Source organism: Nycticebus coucang, chromosome X (assembly GCF_027406575.1).
Source record: "Nycticebus coucang isolate mNycCou1 chromosome X, mNycCou1.pri, whole genome shotgun sequence".
Lineage (NCBI taxonomy): Eukaryota > Metazoa > Chordata > Mammalia > Primates > Lorisidae > Nycticebus > Nycticebus coucang.
The window spans coordinates 13,844,208-13,869,682 of record NC_069804.1 but is presented as its reverse complement, the minus strand read 5'-3'; the positions used below and the strand labels follow the sequence as shown (position 1 = coordinate 13,869,682).

At 39.6% G+C, this 25,475-nt stretch overlaps 1 protein-coding gene across 5 annotated transcripts in view; it reads right to left on the bottom strand.

Moving 5' to 3' along the window:
* BMX (BMX non-receptor tyrosine kinase) overlaps positions 1-25,475 on the bottom strand; it is a 55,780-nt gene that overhangs the window by 12,847 nt on the left and 17,458 nt on the right. For all 5 annotated transcript variants that reach the window (XM_053580367.1, XM_053580370.1, XM_053580369.1 and 2 more), the window contains 10 exons: positions 22,877-22,996; positions 19,444-19,508; positions 14,666-14,841; positions 11,590-11,661; positions 10,587-10,661; positions 7,268-7,322; positions 5,633-5,712; positions 3,262-3,389; positions 886-960; positions 9-180 (listed from right to left, as the gene is read on the bottom strand). In XM_053580367.1, the coding sequence (XP_053436342.1) occupies positions 9-180; positions 886-960; positions 3,262-3,389; positions 5,633-5,712; positions 7,268-7,322; positions 10,587-10,661; positions 11,590-11,661; positions 14,666-14,841; positions 19,444-19,508; positions 22,877-22,996 (1,018 nt within the window). The remainder of the gene's footprint in view (positions 1-8; positions 181-885; positions 961-3,261; positions 3,390-5,632; positions 5,713-7,267; positions 7,323-10,586; positions 10,662-11,589; positions 11,662-14,665; positions 14,842-19,443; positions 19,509-22,876; positions 22,997-25,475) is intronic.

The window sequence follows — 25,475 nt, the reverse complement described above, 5'->3', positions numbered from 1 at the left end:
AAACTTACATCATGGTCTGGGCCTCCTGGAAGAATTCATCTTCTGACATGGAGCCCTCCTTGATCATCTTAACAGCCACATCGTACTTCCCTTTCCACTTGCCCAGCTGGACCACTCCGAACTGGCCACTTCCCAGCTCCTTCAATAGCATAATTTCTTCTCTTTTTAGTTCCCACATGCCTAATAGGACAAGACAGACACTCTTTAGGACGAACATAGAAGGCTTTGGGGCTAACAGCTTCCCAAATAATTTCCTCGCCAATGAGAATTTCACACTGACAATAGGAACAAGAGTTTTGTTTTAGGTTGATAACTTCAGTAAATCCTTAGTTATGTAGTCTTATGACCATATGATAGTGCCACCCAGGACAATATACTGTCCTTGAAGTAGCTATACTTATTGACAGGAAGGTTCAACGTAAAAACACTTTGCCAACCAGAGGCATCTTGGAGAGGCCCAGTGGCAAAATGTGCTCAGTGTCCTTAGGTCAATAAAATATTGTTAGATTTTCTTATAAAACCAATGAAACTGTGATCTGGGTGGTTGTTATTATGCTAACACGCAAGGTCCAAGATTGGCTCTGCTGATCCACTGAACAGGCAAAGAATCCAGAAAAAAGAAAGGATAAGCAACAAAATGCTGGAAGATAGTGATGGGGTCTAATGAGAGGAAAAATTTGACTGTCTCTTTTTTTGTAATTCTGGGAACTTAAAGATTTAGACTAGGAGGATAGTTTTTTGGTTTTTTTTTTTTTTAAATGAAAAATCCTCCGTGGCACAATCTGATCAGGGAACTCCTTCCTGTCTTCCCTCCCTTTTATTAGTAAGTCAACCACATATTTTAAAACTCAAAAGGGGTTTAAGAGCCCAAGAGTGTGTCCATACCACTTCCCAGGGACACAGAGACGGGGACCTTGTTGGCCTTGGTTGACACAGGGTGGCGGAGCCGTGTGATCATGCCTGCAAAGGAACCAGCATCATATCATCACGTCATTCCATCATATTCCATAATATTACATAACATTGGTTCACAATCAGTCTCTCTCCAGAGCAGCCTAAAAAGCAAAGCGCTCAGGATATTGTGATGCGGAGAGAGACTCCATTCTGACTATACTTATATTAATTTCCTTGACAATTAATTAGGTCAATGCAAAGAACAACTTAATCAAGAAAACTACTTATGTGATTTTTTAAAAGATTCCATAGAAGTTAGTTGCCTGATGAAATCTTTTATTTTAAAATTTTTCCCATTTTTATTTTGGTATCTCTTTACAGTCCTGTACTTAAATGGATACACTCGCGGCTTATACATTTGGCAAAAATTCAAACAATACAGAAAACCAAACCTATTGTTACATTTAATTAAATGATCAAGTCATTTTAATTGTTTACAGTGAGTTATGATAAAACTGGGGTAAAATAATGATAATATGTATAGTTTGAAAGAACTCATTCAAAAAACGTTTTTTGCTTTAAATGTGGGATGTTTTCCAGATCACAGGAACTATCATACATGTACTTTTTCCTTCATTCTTTTCTCTATATATTTATTTGCTCTTTATACAAGTGGTCTCCAAACTTTTAAAATCCTGCACCTTTAATCAGTAAGTAAATAAATAAAATATAAAATTTAAAAATTAGCACATTCCTCTGAAATCTGTATATATACAACTCTTGTTCTAATAATATTGTGAGAATTATAAAATACATTCATAAATAGAAAACTTAAGGGAATGAGGTTTAAAATACCCATATAAATAAGCATTTTAGTAGTTTCTCTCTATACTCTGTAAAGTTTCCTGTGCATCCTCTGGGGTGGAATCATTCCATTTAGAGATGTCCGTTTATACAATACCTTTGCCAAAGGCACTTTTGAGGTGCTTCAGATTAATATAAACAATTGAGGAAATTGGGGCAAAGAAAAAATACAGGTAAGAACCCAAATGAAAGGCAGAGTGAGACCACTTCACCTCTGTGCATGCAATCAAGTCATGGAAAGCAGCACAAACTTGACACTGAGCCAATGGCTCATTTTTACTCACTGTTGGAAACTAACACAGTCATTGCACTTAAGTGGCACTATTCTAGACAAATAAGAGGGTATTTCTCTCTATATTTTGACCCATTAGGCAAAATTTTGGAAGAATAATATATAGTAGCCCTCATGTTGAGAAATTGTTGTTAGTGGGATTGTACGTTTCCGAAAAGCATTTCACAATGTCTACATCTTAAGTATTCTTGTCTCAAAAAGTGCACTCTACGAATTTAGTTATAGAGCCACTCATATGCGTGCACAGAGCTATGTGTGCAGGACTGTGCACAGGAACATCTTTTGTGATGTGAAAATATTGTACATGATCCAACTGCTGGTCAATAGAAGGCTAGATGAATGAATTATGAGGCAATTCTACAATAAAATTGCATATTAAGTAGATCAAGGAAAGCTATATGTATTTGCATGGAAAGACCACTAAAATGTGCTGAGTAAAGAAAGCAAGCAGAGTTACTTAATGGGTACAATGTACACTACTTGGGTGATGGTTGTATTAAAAGCACAGATATTACCACTAGGCACTACATCCACGTAATAAAACTGGAAAGGATAAAAAAGAAAGGAAAAGTATAGCAAGCAAGCAAGCTGAACAGTCTGAATGGAATGACTTGAACTCTATAAACTGTGTATATGTGTGTGTGTATATATACTGGTCACTATACAGAGGTGGTCACCATAAGGAACTAGGCCTACTGTACTGATACGTACATGTAGTGCATGTCCAGTCTATGAAAATTAGGTTAGCTTAAGGAGGTGGTCAACGCAGGGAGGTGGTACTACTGTAATTTCTATTTATATGTATAATCAATAATAGGTGTTGGTATCAGTGTGCAAAGATATCTGTCAGAATAGACACCAACTTGTCCATGGGGGTTAGCCATCCAATAATACATATTTCTATAATATTTGAATTTTATAATCAAATTGCTTCTGTAGGCAGGAAAAAACCCTACAAAATTTTTTAAACAAAATTTCTTCTTCAAAATCACTCAGTTCATTCAAATTCATTCTTTCTGGCATTGTAGAGTGTATCACGTTATTTTCTAGGAAATGTAAATTAAAAATCAGACCAACCAAAGGACTTGTGAACATTTTTTCCTGCTTGCATCATTCCCTATATAGCTAGGAACATTAGGACAATCAGTAGCATCCAAGAAAATTATATTTATTGACAAGGACCCATAAAAGAAAAAACTAAAATAAGTTACCTGCTGAATTGTGTTGATGGTAGTGAATAAGTTTTGGAATAGAATCAAAACAGTAGTTTTCTGCCAGGTATAATTTTTTCTCAGCATTTGTATGCACATGGTAATGTTTGACAGTTCCTTTTTTATCACTAATAAAAAAGAATGTTAGGAAATTTTAAATAAACAATTAAAGCTTGAATAAACAATGGTGAAATAATCATTTTAGATGCACTTGAGTAGTTTTGGAGAGGGAAGTCAGGGAGGGTTTCGACACCAGTCTTGACATCCGGTGTTTTTCTAGAGGTATCCACGACAATAATTATGGAAGAAGGCTGCTCTCTGAGCTCAACATATCCTTTGTACATATTCACGTGTAATAAAATTCCAACTTTCTAGACTGTTTCTGTCTTAGTAAGTGTATAAAACTGGAATCCTTGATGACTGAGAGACTTGCAGTTCTTCGGGATCATTATTCTGAACATAAACTCTCTCTAGGGATAATAATGGAGAAGAAAACGTGGAAGTGAAGGTGATTAGGCTATAGGTACTCTCCCTCCAGAGCATGAGTGGGGGGCTCTTTTGGGAGTGGGGTATACAAGATGAAGTGGGTAAGGATGTCCTTTAAATCCTCATGTGAACTGGTACCCTTTCCACACAAAACATTTTTCTTTTCCTCTATTTTTAAGAAATAATGATGAGTTGCTGCACATTGGTTTGACTATTGACTGAATTAATGCAGAATGGAATAGTGGTCATGAAATAGGCTTTGAGTTTAGTTCTGCTTGCAAGCTGTCTCATCTGGTTGGTATAAAGATTGGATGAGATATTTTAGACACACACACACATATATATATACACACACATATATATGTGTATATATATATATATATAAACTATGCTTGGCACGTAAGAAAGTTAATACATTGTTGTTGTAACACCAACCTAGTTAAAATTGCAATTATAAAAGCAGAAAGAATGCTTTTCTGTTGCAAAAGGCTAATCAACTCTTGGTGGCCACGTGGAATTCCCTCAAACCCATTCTAGGTTGGCTTTAGCCAGCATCCAGGTATTACTATGTGCATTCTAGCATATGAGGCACAGGGGGCATGGCTTCTGGCATTGGAAAATGCCATGTAACTGCTTAGGGTACGTCTTGTTATCTCAAGTTGGAGGTAGGTGATCTGTAAAAAATATTCCCCCAATAAAATAACTTTTTCATTAGTTAATTATAAATACACACAGACATGTGCACTAAGGGGAGGGACACACAGAGATGGCACCAAGGCAGTCATTCAATCTAGCCACTAAAAAAGGGTTGCACACATAAAAAAATCTTTTATTTTTCAAATGGTCCTAATCAAGGTTTGAGCAGATTCTCATTCCAAAACCTTGAGGGTTTCGGTGTAGATGCAGAGGTGTGGAGGAAAGAACATGCCTTGGCTGTTGGAGGCCCAACTTCAAGTTGGTCGCTTATTAGTTTTGTGGGCAGCTCTTTATAATCTCTTTTTGAACCTCAATCCTCTCATCCGTAAAATGGTGGAAATAAAAACTGCTTTCCTATTTGCTTCGGAGGGTGATTAGAAGGAACAAAGAAGCTAACGACCAATGGGTAAGTGGCTTATAAATCTCTGAAGAGAGACCCTCGTGTTGGTGATGGTGACTTGCATGAGACGACTGTGGGGTATCTTACGTGCCTAAGTGTAGAGGTGCAGGGAGTGGAGCAGGTAGATCTGCTCTTTCCTGGCAACAACAAAATAATAGTAATTGCTGTTAGCTAATAACATGCCAGGCATTGTTCTGATCCAATATATGCATTAACTCAATTCATCCATGGAACATAATAATCATCATTGTGTCGCCTTTTCAGAGGACGAAGTTGAAATGCCATATGAGGTTGCCCCTTAACAGAAGTTAAGAAACTTGCTCAGTGTCATAAAACCCCAAAATGGTAGAGCCAAGATCTAGAAGTTCTGCTTCAAAAAAGAAGGAAGCTGTGCAGAGACACAGTGGCACTGTTGACCTTCTGTGGACTCTGCTTCTCAGCTCAGCAGGTGGCCAGGCTGAGACCGTAGAGGTTTCATTGCTATTTTCTCTCTTTCTAGGCTGAGGCTTGAATTTAAGAGACTCACCCAGAAGCCTTTTAATCAATATTCACTGAGGTGTGCCATACTCTGGACACTCTGCTGCTGCCTGCGGTGGGCAGGAGAGAACAGCCTCTTGAAAGTAGAGGGTCGCAGAAGGTTAAGTACAAATGGTCGCACACAACAGAAATACTTTGATCCCAAATTCCAGAGTTTAAAGGTGGTGCCTTATCCCTAAATGGGATCAAGTGGCCACATATTCAAGGAACATACACAGAAAGACAAAAGAAATCAACCCTTGTAACACTTACTTCACAGCCTTACTAAATAATGACACCGTGTACATTCCTGCTTGGCTGGAATTTCTAACCATAAATGCTCCTTCTTTTCCCTGAAAAGGAAGGAAAATGTAGAAGGAACAGAAAACATTTTTGTTACTCTTGGCAATGACTTTTCACGGTAGGTGGTAGGAAAATTTCTTTTAGATCTACTTTAAAATGTCACCAAGGGCACAAGTTATGTAACTGTTGGCAGAGAAGGGAGCCCACACTTTGGCTTTCCTCCTTTTCTCCCGCATTATCTTTATCGATCTATTCTGAATGCTTCAACTCTTCCTCTCCATTTAACCCTCTCTGATAATTTTCTCTGTTCTGGACTTAGGCAAGCCTAATGGTCTCATCTTATGAAACAAAATTTAGAATTACACATCACCACATCTTGCCCATGGAAAATTTCAGAAAACCAAAGATCCAGAATCAATCATTTGTTCAAATTCTACACTCAACTTGTCTTTCTCAATGCCTTGTGCTAATTCTTTTTTTTTTTTTTTTTTGTAGAGACAGAGTCTCACTTTATGGCCCTCGGTAGAGTGCCGTGGCCTCACACAGCTCACAGCAACCTCCAACTCCTGGGCTTAAGCGATTCTCTTGCCTCAGCCTCCCGAGTAGCTGGGACTACAGGCGCCCGCCACAATGCCCAGCTATTTTTTTGGTTGCAGTTTGGCCGGGGCCGGGTTTGAACCCGCCACCCTCGGTATATGGGGCTGGCGCCCTACTCACTGAGCCACAGGCGCCGCCCAACCTTGCGCTAATTCTAAGCAGATTCAGATTCAGAAAGAGCAGATGATAAACTATGAATGTGACAAAAACCACCAAATGAGGTCATCACATTCTCACTAGCACCCCTGAAGAAATGGTTGGTGTGTTTGGTATTTTATCAGGTTAAACTATATCAAAATATCATCTTTAGAGATCACGTGAGTTTACTATTGGTAATTCCATATCAATTAGTAATAAATCAGATTCATGTGTTCCCTATCACATCTGTTGTACTTTGGTCTAGGTGCTAATGAGCAGTGACAGAGCTGAGGTCAACAGCTGCCTTGATGGCTGCAATAAATCACCGCTCTTATTGATGCCTTGAGCAGTCTTGCTATGACTTGCTATGACTGATGGGGCCTTAGCAAACATACAAAAGCAGGGACTCAATCAGTGCTGACACTGTAGAGCTTGTCCTCTTTGACCACTGCCATGCTGTGAGGAGGTCCATGGCAGGCACATGGGCAGGCTGCCTGGAGAACTCTAGACCCTAGCTGACTGCCTCAGCTAGACCCAGCTGTGCAGTCAGTAAATCAGCCAAATGCAGCCACATAGCCACATGAGTGACCCTAAACAAAACCTGCTGAAGAACTGCTGGCCCAGCTGACTCACAGAACCACGAGAAATCATAAGCCACTAAATTTAGGGGTGGCTTATCACACAGCAGTAGATAACAGAAACAGAAGCAGCTAAACACAAAAGGCCTGGTAATCAGTAGATTGGACAACCAAAGCTATGATGTCTTAACTATCCGATTAGCGGTGAGGTTTCTATGAGAAGTGGTTTAATCTCTGGGCCCCAAATTAGAAAGGGATTCTGTGAAGTTATTTTAAAGATAAGACTATTTACCTTTTGTCTCAGTAACTGCTCAGATTGTGACCTGGAGATGTTACCTGCAAACCAGCTTCAAAAGAAAATAATTCCATATTTAAGAATGAGTACTTTTGAAATTGCATAACTTGGCACTCAACTTTCTAATCTGTAAAATGAGGCACTGGTCTACATCAGAGCTTTCCAAACTGACTGCTGAAGTGAATCATCTGAGGGGCTTTTTCAAAAATACAGATTATTGAGTTCCCCACCACCCAATTCTGATTCTGAGGTGGGGCCTACACATCTGAATCTTTAAATAGGATAATGTCTAGGAACCTTTAGCTTCCTCATAGGTGATCTCTAATTTCTCCTATACGTCACCATTTTGAATGAGGACCAGAGATCAGAATCATGAAGAATACTCCAATGGGACATTAAAGATTGCCATGGATGAAAGCTGTCTTTCAACTCTGTCATTTCCTTTGAATAATCTGATAGAAGCACTCTAGCATCTATTTTCAATGCAAATGCTGTTTAAAAATGGTTTTTATTTCCAGAATAGCAATGGATAAGCATCTAAGGTGATATTAGGATAAGGCAGTTGCACTGAACTGAGAAAAAGCTGATGTGCAGGTGTAATCTGTAACTATTGCCCCTTTTACTAAGTTACCCAAGAACAGCATGTTTTACTTCATATGTGGAGCTCAACAGGCCAAGAGCTATTTCTCATGTGAGGTCAACAATGTCTATGCATTTTTGGCTTTGATCAAAATATCTTACTAAGGAAATGAGTAGGGTGTGAGGTAAAATGGTTCACAGGTTCAGAGAATTGGGAGGACCCCCTGGTTAGAAGATAAACTCAAGGAAGAAAGAAGTATATGAGGAAGAAGAAGTTGGAGGGGAGGAACTATAGGAAGAAGTCAAGGCAGAAGATGTCTCAGAACTTGGCAGGAATGGATAGGAAGTAGTTCTCTGTATAATCTATGTACCACATATTAGTTGTGGAAGAAGATGGCAGCTGGTGGATGGCTAAATAAAGTGGAAAGAGCCTTAGATTCTCTGTATAATCTATGTACCACATATTAGTTGTGGAAGAAGATGGCAGCTGGTGGATGGCTAAATAAAGTGGAAAGAGCCTTAGACCAGCCAGCTTGGAGTCTGAGTTCTACACATAACTTCCCACTATGTCACTGTATGACTTTGAACAAGCCACTTACCCTCTTTTGACCTTGTACTTAGAGAAAGGACTGATACGTTTGATCTCTTCTAATTCTACCATTACAGATACCGTGTAATTAACACTTAAGATAGTAAATGATAGCTTTTTCTTATTAGTTAACATTTTAAGCTAATAATAACTAATCAACATACCCTTCAGAGGATCTGATCTAGGATATGATTATCAGGGAATAGAAAGAAGGGATGTCAGGTACAAGAAGAGAGGCCTGGAGGGGCAAAGTGAGGTGGTGTACATACCCTACTCATCCTTCACCTCCCACTCACTCATATACAAACTTTGCCTGTGTCATAATTTTGCTGAGGTCTGGCTCTGTTTGTCTTTTAAAATATTTCACTATTTCAATGTCAGGTCAGCAGAGGCCTAAGCCTACTCTTAACCCATCATTTTCTATCTAAATCTTGGTGCCTTTCTCTTTAATGGAATGGAGTAGAATTGCTCATGAAGTTGTGCCCATTAAACAAATGTTCCAGTGACACCAACAGAATAAGAAGCTGTGGGCCTCCAGGATGATGTGAGAAGGCTGAGCACCAGATCATATAACCCTGTAGTCCTCAGCTCCCTTTAGCATCTCCTCGATTTTGAAGAGGACAAGTCTTTCCTGATAATTTCCCCAATGTCTGTCTCTCTTGCACCACTTAAATCCAGAAAAGATGGGGGTAAAGACTGCCTAAATGATCAGATCTGGGCTTTCTGTATCACAGAAAGACTTCCAATTAATCTAAATCCTAAAGACAAAAGTGCACCATTAGAGGGTCACTCCCATTGGTTTAAGTCTTTGTCTTCTGTTAAAGTGCCATTATCTTTGGAAATGAACATGTGTTGGTACTTCTTAGTCTTTTCTGCCTTTTTATGAATTATTCCATCAGATGCTTTCCGAGGTAGATGTTAGGGAAAAGGGAATGGCTAAAAGGGAGCTAGAAGGTGGTGAAGAGACCATCTGCAAAGAGGTGGAGGGTACAGCACATCTTCCTCAATGGGACAGCTGTGCCAGGGCCAGGCTGGGTGAGACATGGAAGGAGTGGAAATAGTACTATGTGCTTTGTAAAGGCTCTCACTTCATGTGTAGTCAATAAATCAGTAACACAATTCTTGTACAAAAACAGAACTAGAAATATGCATAATCCTAATGTTCAAATGAATTTTGTGCCATTGGGTATCAAGTATCTGAGAAATACAATATACTCTATTATTCTCACCTCTCCTTAACACCAGCGGTTCTCAACCTGTGGGTCATGACCCACAGGAACTGTATTAAAGGGCCGCAGCATTAGGAAGGTTGAGAACCACTGCCTTAACACTCATCTATAAGTATTGGAGACATTTTTTCCCTGTTGGTAGAATGATAGAACCTTAGATTTTCCAAGCATCTTTATGGCCACTTAGGCCAACCTGTCCCAGTATAGTTGGGGTGACCACATTCTTATTTCCTCAGAAGAGTCCAGTTTATGCCCAATGTTCAGGTATTATTTTTAATGTTCACCTTTTATCTTTCTAAAGTATCCCAATTTGGATATTAAATGATAAGGTTACCCTAAGAATAGAAATCTCATTTCCTTTTTTTTTAGAGACAGAGTCTCACTCTGTCACCCTTGGTAGAGTGCTGTGGCATCACAGCTCATGGCAACCTCCAGATCTTGGGCTTATGTGATTCTCTTGCCTCAGTCTCCCGAGTAGAAAATTTTTCAACATAAATACCATCATGTTCAACATCTCAGCTGTGCTACCTTGTAAAACTACTTCATCATAAATAACTTCTCCCCAAATCTGTCTCAATCTTAATAAGAGGTGAGGCCTCCAGGAAAGAAATATTGAATGGAAACATCATATGCTATATCTATAAAAACAAAGTGAAATGAAGGAGACACTGAGTGTATTATAAATCCAATGAATATGTACAGACAATTTAGATAATCCAGATTGGGGGATGATATTTTCATTGATAATGACCCAGCTCATTGTTACCCATTATCTAGATAAAAGGCCTGGAATCTCACATGATTTTATCCATGTGAATACAGTCCCTTGAGAAAGTCTGAACCATCAATTTTAATGCCTTTGAGGAATAGAGTATCTATGTCTAGTTTTAGAGGAATACAGAGGACTTGCAACACTCACTCATAATCATCCAGGTTTTCTTCTTCTTCAGATGAACTTGACTGAGGGAATCCTGAACTTGACTCAGGGAATCCCCTTAAGAAAAGTTGGGAAACAACATGCATGCAAAAATTATACAAAGAAATAATCCAAGTGCCTACCAGTGCAATATCAAATCCTACCCTCCTCTTATCCACATGCCTAACATTTAGACTGTTAGGTTTCCCCTTCTGTGCAAAGAGAGTCACTCAAGCATGAATGGCTCTTCAATACAGAGGGTAGGTTCCCAGGAGGTACCCAGAACTTGGATTTCTTTGACTTTTCCTAAAGAGTGGGCCCATGAAATAGGGGCAAACTCCTTCAGGGATGACTAGTATGAAGTTTAAAAAAAGATCTTAGGTTACATACAGAGCTATTCAAGAGTTATTCAACTCTAGGTTGCTTTTCCTCCTGCTAGAGATGCCTGAGAAAGACATGTTAATGTTCGTGCTGATACCAGTGTATATCATGAGCTATGATCAGGAAAAATCAGTATGAGAACAGCCTTAACCCATAAGCCATCCATTCAAATCCACCTCCCTTAGGAGGCAAACTATATGGATTTTTTTTTTTTTTTGAGACAGAGTCTGACTCAGTTGCCCTGGGTAGAGTGCCATGGCATCATAGCTCACAGCAACCTCAAACTCTTGGGTTCAGGTGATCCTCTTGCTTTGTCTCTCCTGTAGCTGGGACTACAGGTGCCCACCATTACAACTGCCTAGTTTTTTCGATTTTTAATAAAGAGTGGGACTCGCACTTGCTCAGGCTGGCCTTGAACTCCTGAGGTCAAGCAGTCCACCTGACTCGGCCTTCTAGAGTGCTATGATTACAGGCGTGAGCCACCATGCTTGGTCTTACATAGACATTTTATGTTTATATTTACCTTAAATGTAAAGCCTAGTTGCAAAATTATTGCAGGTTTGGTTAGTTTTCCTGCAAATGAGAGCAAATGCTGGATGTAAAGGAATATCTGAATTTGATTTACCATGAAATCTTTGAGGTTCTGTGATTTGCAACAGTTCTTTCCCTTTGGTTACTGCATGCAACATCTTCACTGCTAGAGACAGAGAGAGAGAGGTATGGTTCATAAATTTACAAATTTATGTTTATGTGTAAATGTTAAATGACAAAAGTAATTTTTTTCAGATATGTGTTAGCTTTATTTGACTTCTTTTTTTGAGATGCTGCTCAGGCTAGAGTGCTGCAGCATCAGCCTAGCTCACAGTAACCTCAAACTCCTGGCTCAAGTGATTCTCCTGTCTCAGCCTCCCAAGTAGTGCCTGCCATGAAACCCGGCTAATTTTTCTACTTTTAGTAGAGACAGGGTCTCACTCTTGCTCAGGCTGATCTTGAACTCCCGAGTTCAGGCGATCCACCCACCTCGGCCTCCCAAAGCGCTGGGATTACAGGCAGGAGCCACTGCATCTTGCCTTTATTTGACATTTTGACCTGCACATTTCACTTGATTTGGAAATTTAAGCTAATGAGTTACTTGCACATTTTAGTCCTTTCAGAGACTCCAAGAAAAAGAAGTACTTGACAGTATTTCTAAACAAATCGTTAATAATGGCTCATAAGAATCTCAAACAATAGAAAATCTGGCTTTGTAAATCATCTTGACTGTGTTTGCCCTGATTTTCTTGTAGATAGGCAAGCATTCTGTCACTTACATATTTTAAAATAAGTTATTTTCCTCTTGGCTCTGGTGGTTACAATTAAAAGTCTTGGAGACACTGAACTTGTAACTCCATCTGGACCCAGATGGATCAGCAGGATTTTCATCACCTTCTTGGCACCCATCATCTTAACCTCATTCGTTCGGGGTGTTAAGCAGAACATGAGGAAGTACCTACTTCTCAAAGACCAAAGGCTTTTTCACCTGGAATGTAGGGCCTCTTTCCTGTTTGCCTTCATTAGCCAGGAAATGCTCCTCTGGCTTCATTTCAATGAATGCCTGGGAAAAGCCCTAATACTAGAAGCCCCCCTCCTCACCTTCCCAAAAGACTTGTCCACTAGGTTAGCTTTTTGGCTTTATTTTCTCATAAGAAAATTCTCACTTTCAAAGGCCAAGCAAATTACTGAGCCTTCTTGTTCTTTGTGGACACATGGAAAATGTCCATCAATAGCACATCACTTGGGTTTATCCATATAATGGATGCCTCATAGGCATTCTAATTAATCAGGTAGGTTGCCCAATAATGCGAATCTACTTAACACTACTGAACGGTATGCCTAACATAATCAAATGTTTCATTTTATCTTATGCATACTTTGCTACAATTAAAATTAAACTAAGCTTTAAAAAGTCAAGTGTATCCTTATATATTCAAATAGGAAAAAATGTTGAAGATGTGAAATAAAAAGAACAAGGAAAGACGACTGTGTGGGGAGATTCTGCTTTTGTAATTGTACACGTGGTAGCAGATGCATAGAAAGCATTTTAGAGGAGTATACACTGAATATTCTGCAATATTTGAATGCTTTAAGAGAATCAGGGATTATTTACTAAATAGAAAAAGTAAATATTACACAGCAGCTCAAGTGAAGATAGTAAGAATGACAGAAAGTTGATAAGAAGTATTATCAGCTAATAAAGGAACTGAGATCATGGCTGCCTTTTAAAAATTCAAGCTCCGTGAAGACCTTTTGAAAATGATTATAATTCACTCACAGATGCAATGCTGCTCATGCTAAGAAGTGATTAATCAATGCTTTGTTCAAATAAACTTGCTTTCTGAAGTTCTAGGGACAAATTCAGGGTTGGGACTGAACCTAGGGGAATGCAACATTCAAGGGAATGTCAAAACTCAGGGCTCAAGGTGACTAGTATTTTAATGAAATGTTTTGTAAAATAAAAATGTCTGCCAAAAATCCATGATGATCAAAATATCAACGTTTAAATAAAGATGGGATCCAGTAACTCATGTGTTGGTAGCGCTGCAAAAACCCCATGTCAATCAACAATTCTTCCTAGTTATTTGCAAACTGGTCAGTGAATTTCACCGTATACTTCCCTTGATGAATATCTCTGGGGTTTCTGTCAGGGAGGGGACCTGACACACAGTTAGAATGCATTCCTTCTCCTTGCATTTGGGTTTATTGATCATTTCCTTCCACAAGAATGCTGGGCTACTGGCAAACAAATGTAACCTCTCCCATCAGGCAGCAGGTATAGTTTAATGCACTCGGATTCCAGCTCCACTTTGGATGAAAGGGAACACGGCTTGTTATACTGAAAAAATAAAACAACATCAAGAAGAATGCACTCACATTTTTTCAAGTTCCATATGGCCCTGGGGCTGTATCATTGGCACAATGAGGCATTTGCTTTAGGTAAAAATGATGAGGTTGGAAAGAATAAAGAAATAAGAGGACATGGGAGCATCCAGCCTAGGGAGAGGCAGACACCTGTAGGGATGCTGATATCTGGGTGAGAAGATGGTGACAGGGAAGGAGTTTAAGGCAGAAAACAAGGAACAGGAGTCACTTGACCCTTTCTGTATGGTCATCTCACAGTTCAATTCAATATTTCTTGAGCATGAAGTGTGCCACAAACTTAGTGCCAGACCCCAGATACATATGATATACACAATTTGTATATTGCCTTTACAGTGTTTTCAATTCTGGTTTTAGATAGAATCTTTAGAGGACCAAGCCGGTCAGGAGAAGTGAAGGTATACATTCCCAGAAGGCAAGCCATGGCCTTGCTTGAAATGCTACTTGTCACTTAGCTAGTGATGCTGAAGCATGTTATAAAAGTAAGCCCATCTGAAGCACCTTCATACAAAGGATATATTTTAAAGAGTGTGTGTTCTTGAATGTGCAGTTATTTGGGGACGAGGGATAAGAAAGGAGAGGGAATAAAATGTTCAAGTATTATTTAGATGATAAGATAGGGTAATCTAAATGGAATGCCTGTGCTGCTCAGCAACCCCAGGCTTTTGGCTCAAGCACTGAACATTTTCTGAGGCCTGCATCAACAGCTTTGAGGCTGAGCTTCAAGGCAGTGGGGTAGTGTCTACTCTTCACACCGGGAAGCCAGCATGAAAGCTGGAGCTTACCTTTTCAGTTTTCTTACTCGCCACCAGTCAGGGCAGTCTTCCCGTGGAATATACATGTTGACATTTAGCTGGGAGCCATAATTTTTCTTTGAGTCACTGCTGTCATATTGGCCTAGAGTGGTACTTGAAGATGGCGCATCCATTCTGAGAACAGGAACTGCCCGAGGAATCTTCAGCTTTGGAGAACAAAGAATTTGAAAAATATCATAATGAGGCACAGATTCAAGTAGTGAGAACACACAAAGTGTATCATGTGTTGAAATAAAGAAAGGGAGAAAGAAAGAGATAGTGAAGGAAGGAAAGACGGAAGGAAGGAAGAAGAGGCAATCCTAAGTATTGGCAAGATGTGGAGCAACTAGAGCTCTCAGATTTTTGCTGGTTGGAGTATGAAGTGGCACAACAACACTGGAAACAACACTTGTTTGCAGAATCTACTAAAGCTAGATGTGCACATATCCTGTGACTCAGAAAGGATACGTACATACTCCACAGTGGAGCTCAAACATCAAAAAGGATCTTCATAGAAGTATTATTTTAATTAGCTAAAAACTGGAAACAACCCAAATGCCCATCAAGAGGATAAAATAATAAACACATTGTGATTGTAATAGGCTGAATCATGGCCTCTCAAAGATGTGCATGTCCTAATTCCCAGAACCTGTTGAATACTTTACAGGGATAAAAGTGACTTTGTAGATTGTGATTAAGTTAAAGATCTTGAGCTGGAGAGATTATTCTGGATTATTAGGGTGGGCTTCAATTTCTTAGAGCAGCAATAAGAAGCTAATATAGTGGCATATTCACCCAATGGAATTCTGTACAGCCATGAAAATAAATGACAATTACATACTAAAAAATAAGTGTATCTCATAAATTGAACAAAGAAAGACAAATAACAAATGACTATATGCTCTATGATTCCATTCATATACGGGTCTAAGTCAGGCAAGCAATCTATGACATTGTAAGTCAGTGACATGTTGTTCTATTTGAGTGTAAATTAATACAGATGTGTTCAGTTTGTGCAAGTTCATCAAGCTGAACACTTAGGATTTGTTTGCTTTCCTAAGTGCATGTTTTGCTTCAATTAAAAATTCACACTGTATATGTATGTATCATAGCTGCATTTAATTACTTCACAGTGTGTTTTACTGTTTTTTTTTTTTCAGCGATATCATTTATTTGGAGTTAAACCTTTGACATTCTGGAAATTTTAGTTATGCAAGACATTGTTCCCTATGAGCTGTGAGGTTGGTTATCCCCAAAGATAAATGCACTGGAAAGTTCCTTAAATGGAAATCTGAACAGAACATCAAGAGAGTTGATTTCTATTTCCTCTACTGAATGCTCTGGTAAAAACAGAACAAAGGAAAATGTGCTTTTCACAATACCCTCTCTGATCTCTAGTTCATTCGGGCAGTTTATAATCAAAACAGGCTTAGGAACCCTGGCCACTGATTTGGCTGACCGATAAGTTTCAATATATTGTCCTAAGAATTCTCTGCCAGAGACTAGATGGTTTCTGGCTGCTAAGTTATCTTCTGGTCTTATATTTGTTGAAAATAAACTTTACTAGAAATTCACCCTTTTTAAGTGCAGCAATTCAAGGACTTCCAGTAAATTTATCAAGTTGTATAACCATCACCACAATCTACTCTTCCATCACCCCATTAAGATCCTTCCTGCTCATTTGCAGTCAATCCTCATTCCCATTTTGGCCCCAGGCAAAAACTAGTCAACATCTGTCTCTATAGACTTGCCTATTTTGGCATTGCTTTCGGGTATTTTAAAGGGCCATAATTTTCAAATTTGGGGACTGAAGCATCTATCCAGATCAAAACACCAAAACAAAGTGAAAACTCCAAATCATAATAATTATTTCCCAGGGCTGCCATAACAAATCACTACATGTTAGTGGATTAAAATAACAAAAATGGCTTCTTTCACAGTTCTGGAAGCCAGAAGTCCAAAATCAAGGTTTCACAAGATCATGCTTACTCCTAAGGCTCTAGGGGAAAAATGTTTTCTTGCCTCTTCCAGATTCTGGTGTCCTAGGTTGCTATGGGATATTTGACACCTCCAAACCTTATGTTGAAATTTGTTCCCTGACATTGGAAATGGGGCCTAATGTGAGGTGTCTGGGTCATGAGGGTGGACCCCTCATGGATGGGTTAGTGCCATTCTTCTGGTAGTGAGTGAGTTCTTGCTCTATTAGTTCTCATGAGAGTTGATTGTTTAAAAGAGCCTGGCATCTTCTACCTGTCTGTCTCTTGCTCTCTCTCTTGCTTCCTCTCTTGCCATGTTATCTCTGCACATGCAAGTCCCCTTTGCCTTCTACCATGAGTGGAAGCAGCCTGAGGCCCTCACTAGATGCAGATTCGAGTGCAATGCTTCTTGTACAGCCTTCAGAACCATAAGCCAAATAAACCCATTTTTCTTTATAAATTACCTAGCTTCAAATGTTCCTTTATAGACACACAAATGGACTAAGACACAGGTATTCCTTGACTTGTATTAGCATAACTCCAATCTCTGCCTAGGTCTTTACATGGCTTTCTCCTCTGTGTCCTCTCATCTTCTTACAAGGACACTAGTCATTGAATTTATGCCCCACCTTCATACTGTATGATTTCATTTCAATATTTATATAATTACATCTACAAAGACCTTGTTTCTAAATAAGGTCACATTCTGAGGTTCTGGATGGACATGAAATTTGGGAGACACTATTCAATCCATACTATAATGGATTGTTTTTGTCCTTCATGTTGATTCACCAAAATCACTTGGTTTTTATTTATAATGAGAGAAATAAATACGTGTGCAGCTGAAAATAAGTACCCAAGACACTTCAGACTTGATGAGTGGGTCTTACCTACCCTTACTTTCGGGTGAGCTTTCAGAGAATCAGTAGGAAGCTATTTTATGTGTCTCTTGGCATTTGAGGAGGCTGACACTTGCCTGAGAAGTCTAAAAGCAGGAGACTATGGCTCTGAATTCAAGAAGGTTTAGCAGAAAGAAATCAGCAGCCTGTACTGTGAGTGCAAGCTGCATATAGTTTAATTAACCAGAGCAATCAAAGTTCTGTTTGTTTTCCTATAGGCCAACCCCATCCTTGGGAAAGAGTTGGCTGGGAGCCATCTTGAAAGGAGCTCTGCCTAAGATGGATAAATTGAGCCAGCAGAAGGGTTGAGGGCTAGAAACCCAAGACATGAGGATTAAGACATCTCTTTTGTCATAAAAGTACATTTTGATCTGCTTCCCAGTGGGAAACACCCACAAATCTCCCATAAGACAAAGAATCAGCATTGGGAAGTTAATCTGATGCCACCACTACCAAATCATGGTAGAACCAGTTATGATCCTCTTTTCCTTGGCCCTAACCATGAAAGGGTCAAAAATCACAGTCTCGATTTGCATTTCTCTGATGATTAAAGATGATGAGCATTTTTTCATATGTCTGAAGGCCGTGCGCCTGTCTTCTTCAGAGAAGTTTCTCTTCAAATCCCTTGCCCAGCCTGCGATGGGATCCCTTGTTCTATTCTTTCTAATGCGTTTGAGTTCTCTGTGGATTCTGGTTATTAAACCTTTGTCAGAGACATAACCTGCAAATATCTTCTCCCATTCTGAGGGCTGTTTGCTTGCTTTACTTACTGTGTTCTTGGCTGTGCAGAAGCCAAGTGCCCATCGATCCATGAATGGATTAATAAATTGTGGTACATGTACACCATGGAATATTATGCAGCCTTAAAGAAAGATGGAGACTTTACCTCTTTCATGTTTACATGGATGGAGCTGGAACATATTCTTCTTAGTAAAGTATCTCAAGAATGGAAGAAAAAGTAACCAATGTACTCAGCCCTACTATGAAACTAATTTAGGGTTTGCACATGAAAGCTATAACCCAGTTACAACCTAAGAATAGGGGGAAGGGGGAAAGGGAGGGGAGGGAGGGAGGGGGGAGGTAGGTAGAGGGAAGGGGTGCATTACACCAGCGGTGCATCTTACAAGGGTATATGTGAAACTTGGTAAACGGTCTGTAAAGCTAGTGAATGATGCCCCATGATTATATCAATGTACACAGCTATGATTTAATAAAAAAAAATAAAAATAAAAATAAAAGTTGTTTAAAAAAAAAATCACAGTCTCTCCAGGACCCTCCCCCAAAGCAGGCTCCGATTAGGCAAAGGGGAGAAGTTTTAATTTGGAATGGTGTTTGGAGTCATGTAATTTATTACTTTGAATAGGACAATTCAGAGGCTGTTTTCATGACTACTAGTAATTGGGGGACTTGTTACCATTTGAAAGTGATCAAAAAACTATGGAATCTGCCTAAGACTTTATTTGGAGACAGAGAAGAAAGTCTACTTGAAGGGATAATGGAAGGAAAGAATTATGTTGTTTTCTAATTGTGTCCCATAGAGTCCCATTCTATCACCATGATACTTCCACAAGGCAGTTGTGGCCATGTTAGTGCTACAAAAAGAATGGCAGCTAAAACAGCTGCCTGTCATATGAGATGCCACCTTAAGGACTTTTCCCACATGCATCCATTACTTTTAGTAACTATTTATGGGCTTATTGGTTAGGAAAAGATCCAGTGTTACAATATGAATCTATTATTTGATACCACTCATAGCTATTAGTGATAGCTCATGGTTTTTCTGTCTTTGCTGAATAGTCAGAATGAAGGCCACATTTTCCAGTCTTGAATCTGGCAATTATTAGTTTATCTAACATATCCTGACTATGGAAACATCTTCTAAATGTTGACTCACCACCCTGTCTGGGAAGATAGGAGGTCTGTGTTTTTCTTCATTGACTGCAATGTGCAGATCAGCATCTGAAAAGTAAAACCAAGTAATATCAGAAGAAACTTTAAATAAAACAAAGAAAAACACACAATGTTATGAATCAAAAGAATGGACCAGCTAGTGTAAGCAATAACCTAGGTTAATTGATTTCAGACACACAAAATCACATCTAGAGTGATTTTGTAGGTTTCCTGTATAATGCCCAACTTAATGCCACTTCCCAAATCTGGATTAAAAAGTCATGCTCCTCTAAACCCTATAAACTATTGATTTATACCTCATTTCTATCATGTATTTGAATCTCAGATATCTAATCTCATCAGGTAGTACATATGACCCTAGGGGTCAGAATTCATGTCTGATTCCTGTTTAAAATTGGCTCATAATTTAATCATTCTTGAAAATTGATAAATAGCTGATGAATACACATTTCTCTTTTTCCCCTCACACACATGTATATAGATACCCGAGCTGTGAGTATGAAGCCACTGTATATGCCTTATCAGTGGGATGACCATATGATTTATTGCCCAAACTAGAACATTTTTGACAGTGAAAGGGTATGCTCTTAATAATTATGGTAGGTTTCCCAGCACAGAATGAAAATGTCCCCCCCAAACTGGGGTATATGTTCAACCTACTGGTAGGCCATATATCCCGGAAAGAGGGTAGACCAGGGAGGGCATCTGAGAGACAAAAAGAAATGAAGACACCCAACTGTTCCTTTTCTAGTAGTTGTGCCCATGGGCAGCCCAGTAGCTTAGCAGAGGAAGACAGGGAGTAAATTATGCTTGGGCAGATACACAGTATCACAGCTGCTTAAGGGCCGTAACACCTCTACGCTCTGTAGTTTTCCCCCAAGGCTAGCAGAGCGCCTGTGGCACCCAAAACTCATGGTGAGTGCTATCCAGACAGAGCCCAGGAAGATAATCTTTTTTTTTTTTTTTGTAGAGACAGAGTCTCACTTTATGGCCCTCAGTAGAGTGCGGTGGCCTCACACAGCTCACAGCAACCTCCAACTCGTGGGCTTAAGCGATTCTCTTGCCTCAGCCTCCCGAGTAGCTGGGACTACAGGCGCCCGCCACAACACCCGGCTATTTTTTGGTTGCAGTTTGGCCAGGGCCGGGTTTGAACCCGCCACCCTCGGTATATGGGGCCGGCGCCTTACTCACTGAGCCACAGGCGCCACCCAGGAAGATAATCTTAAGGCAGTGTGCTCTCTCTGACCTTTTTCTTGATCCTTCCAGGGAGTTAAAGAAAGGTCAAAGGTGGAATCTGGCCTGCTAGGTAAAGATGCTAGACCATAGACAGAATGACTGAGGAAAATGATTAATACTGTAAGGAGACATTAATCCTCAGTCCCTTGCAGTGGGGGGGAAGACCCACCTGCAGTGAACTCAGTCATAGTTCATTCAATCATTTTAATTTATGAATATAAAAAGCAGTATCGCCTGTGGCTCAGTGAGCAGGGCGCCGGCCCCATATACCGAGGGTGGCGGGTTCAAACCCAGCCCCGGCCAAACTGCAACAAAAAAATAGCCGGGCGTTGTGGCGGGCGCCTGTAGTCCCAGCTACTCAGGAGGCTGAGGCAGGAGAATCACGTAAGCCCAAAGTTAGAGGTTGCTGTGAGCCGTGTGATGCCACGGCACTCTACCGAGGGTGATAAAGTGAAACTCTGTCTCTACAAAAAAAAAAAAAAAAAAAAAAAAGCAGTATCAACTAATTGAGATTAATAAATATTCGTTGTATGAGACTGACACGCTGCCTACTGCACTAAGGAGGCAACTTAAATATTCATTGTATAGTGTAATGGAGGTGGAAAACACGATGGATATTTATTAATTGATTTTTCTGTAAAATTAATTAGTAGTAGTAACTTTTTTTTTTTTTTGAGACAGAGCCTCAAGCTCTCACCCTGGGTAGAGTGCTGTGGCATCACAGTTCACAGCAACTTCTAATTCCTGGGCTGAAGCGATTCTCTTGCCTCAGCCTCCCAAGTAGCTGGGACCACAGGTGCCCGCCACAACGCCCAGCTATTTTTTTATTGTAGTTGTCATTGTTGTTTGACAGGCCCAGGCTGGATTCGAACCCGCCAGCTCTGGTGTATGTGGCTGGTGCCTTAGCCTCTTGAGCTATAGGCGCTGAGCCTAGTAGTACTGGTAATATTAACATGATTTTTGGATATCAATACTGTTAGGGGGTGAATTTAAAAATATTTTATGTGCCTATGTGTTTTCCAGTTTATGAAGTGTTATCATGTAGCTGATTTCACCAATTCTGTAAAGGCAGTGTAAGGGCCAGGCATGGAGGCTCATGCCTGTAATCCCAGCACTTGGGAGGCTGAGGCAGGTGGATTGCCTGAGCTCACAGGTTTGAGACCAGCCTGAGCCAGAGCAAGACCTCGTCTCTAAAAATAGCTGGGCATTGTGGCAGGCGCTTGTAGTCCTAACTACTTGGGAAGCTGAGGCAAGAGGATTGCTTGTGCTCAAGAGTTTGAGGTTGCTGTGAGCTATAACAGTCATAGCAGTCTACCAAGGGCGACAAGTGAGACTTTGTCTCAAAAATAAATAAACAAATAAATAAAGGCAATGTAATTGGTATATTTTGTCTAGGCTGGTAAAATCGTTACCAAAATAAGTTCTATTTAAAAAAAATTCTTTATTTTTTATAGCTTCCAGTCAACAGTAGAGCTCTCCTATTTTTTATTTACCAACAACTTCATGCTGTTAAACAATGCTAAACTTTTGAAATATGTAAGCCCCTCATTGGTATAGGAATAGAGCTGGATAGAATCTGCAAACCCTTCTCTACCTTCTCTGATGTCAGGAAGAAATCAACATCCATGTAGAGTGGTAAACCCCTTTAAATACTTTCTTTAAAACTTGGCCATTATCATTTTGTATATATGGTGGTTAAAAGTGCTATTTAAATTTTAACTCTCAATATATTTTTTAAAACAATTTTTTTTTCAGTTTATTTATTTATTTATTTTTTAAGGTAGGGAGAACTGGTTTTCTCATTAAATGGAAACCTAGCTGTTTGAACCATGTTGGTACATTTATGACACTCTACCTCTCTGGAGTTTATGTTAAACCAAGAAAAATTATGGGAGGAAATAACAGCTTATTGTTTGACTAATAATTCTAATTTTTAAAAATTTTCTCATAAAATGAAAGCATGGCAGATGCCAATGTTATTATTATTTTAATGGTCATGACTTAATTGACCCTAGAATTAGCTTTTGTTTGTCACATAGCATCTGCAAGGCTGATTTTTCATGATGCCAACCAATCTGGCACAGATTGTTTTTTCACGAGCTGTTCTGGTGTCTGGCAGGTTTGGCTGAATAGGGCACCATCCACCCAGGGGCCAGCCCCACAGAGAAATGGCACATTACATGCTTCCCAGAGGGTACAGCCGGGGGCCGCTTTGCAGCTCTGCTGGCAGCACAGGAACTTCCCATCCATGAAGAATCCACTGTGGTACTTGATCAGCAGGTGGGGGTTGCCCCTTATCTCTGAGGAGCAGGCAGGAAGAAAATGCAATGTGAGCAAACGTTGGCCCAAGACAAGCAACACGTTCAGTAACACATTCAGTAAGTGCTGTTATCACAGAACAATAAAAGCCCCATTTGGCCAGCAACCAAGATAAGAACAGATGGTTCCCGGAAGGATATAAGCCTTTCACTGGGAAGGTAATAAGCCAAAAAGAAAAACGAAAAGCCTTACCATGTGTATAGTGAAGACAATACAAAAACTGACATCATTCTTGAAGGAAAAAAAACTAGCAAAAAATGCATTTACAGATCAGCTTGGTGTTAAAAGTGTAGAAATACATCTATAAAGGAAGTGAGTGGGTAGCACAGGGTGTTGTCCTGTGGCAGGAGGCTAGAGGGTAGGACTAGATCTTAACAAAAAGAAAAAAGGTCCTGGGCTCAGCGCCTGTGGCTCAAGCGGCTAGGGCTTGACATACATTGGAGCTGGCAGGTTCGAATCCAGCCTGGGCCTGCCAAACAGCAATGACAACTACAACCAAAAAATGGCTGGGTATTGTGGCAGGCGCCTGTGGTCCCAGCTGCTTGGGAAGCAGAGGGAAGAGAACCGCTTAAGTTGAAGAGTTGGAGGTTGCTGTGAGCTGTGATGTCACAGCACTCTACACCCAGGGTGACGGCTTGAGACTGTCTCAAAAAAAAAAAAAAAAGAAAAGAAAAGAAATAAGGTTCTGATAAGCATACACCTCCCCACACTTTTTAATTTGAAAAATTTCAAATGACAGAGAAAGTTGTAAGGACAGGACAATAACATCCACACCCCCTTTCCCTAGATTCCCTAATTGTTGACTATTTGCCACATTTGCTTTATTTCTTTCTCTTTGTACATACAGAATATAATTTAATTTCTTATCATTATTATGTTGTGCTTAATAATTTGAGAGTAAGTAGCAGATATTATGATATGAATAACATCACACATAACTGGAGTGATGTTACTCACATCATAATATCTGCTACTTACTCTCAAATTATTACATTATTACAAATTTAGCACATACTATCTATTAACAAGGACATTCTCTTACATAATTATAATGCAATCATCAAATTCTGGAAATTGAACCATGATACAATGTTATTACTTAATATATTTCATATTCAAAATTTTTCTCATGGTTCTAATAACAGCCTTTGTGATCACTTTTTTTTTTTTGATCAGGATCCAAGTTAGAATCATACATGATATTTAGTTATTCAGTTTCCCTTAATCTATTTTATTTTATTTTCCAAGACAGAGTCTCACTTTGCTGCCGTAAAGGTTGTATAACTTGCTCACGTTCACATGAGTTGTGGCGTCACAGCTCACAGCAACCTCCTACTCTTAAGTGATTCTCTTGCCTCAGCCTCCCAAGTAGCTGGTACTACAGACGCTGGCCATAATGCCCAGCTATTTTTATTTTTTGATTGTAGTTGTCATTGTTGTTTGGCAGGCCTGGGCTGGATTCGAACCTGCCCCCTCCCGTGTATGTGGCCGGCACCCTAGGTGTCACTAAGCTATAGGCGCCAAGCCAGTTTCCCTTAATCTAGAAGAGTCTCTCACCCCTTTTTTGACTTTCACGACTGATATATTTATACTAAGAATTGAACAGTTTATGGAGCTACTTTGCTAGGAATATGTGCCCATTAAAAAGCCATGGGAATATGAAATGATATGCTAATCCAAAACTGTATCTATAACAAATCAGCCACTTTTGAAATGCAACAGAGAAACCTTCAAGGTCTTAGTAGAGAATATTTTAAGAAGAGTCTCTGTGAGGAGTACTAGTTCTATCTGTGGCTTTAACTCTTGATTTTACATTCATCTCGAGGATTCCTTGTTTTGATCCCAGGGGAGTTCTGCTTCTCCTTTTCAAGCCTGACTCAAGGACGTGTATGGAGATAATAATAACTACTTTTCTGGGTAGTTATTGGGAGGATATGAGATTACATACATATATATGTTATTATGTATATGTATTATTATTAAGCACCCACCAGTGTTTGGCCCAGGCTAGATGTTCAATGAACACTGGCTTTCCTGATGTCATTCCTTTAGTTTGATTCTGTTCAGCATAGCTGAAAATGCTGGCATTAAACAAAAACTTTACTACTAAGAATTAAAGGGAAATTATTACATAAATCCCAAAAAGCAAAAGGAGTTAAGATTATAAACCACAAGTTTCTTATCTTTGCCCCCATGGTCATTGCCATTCTGTGGGCACATGACCTGCCTTCCTGCTCTCTAAGGTCCTGGTCTACACGTGTCAGGATTCCTATTATTTTCTACTACACGAATTTAGTTTCCTGGGTTACTAATTCTTTTTCCAACTAAGTCCCAAAGTCCACATTGCAACACTCCCCCCACCTAATAATGACAGTAAGAGGAAGTCATACATTAACATATGTACAGGACTACATATTTTGCCTCACATCTACCATCTCATTTCATCTATTCATGTATTCA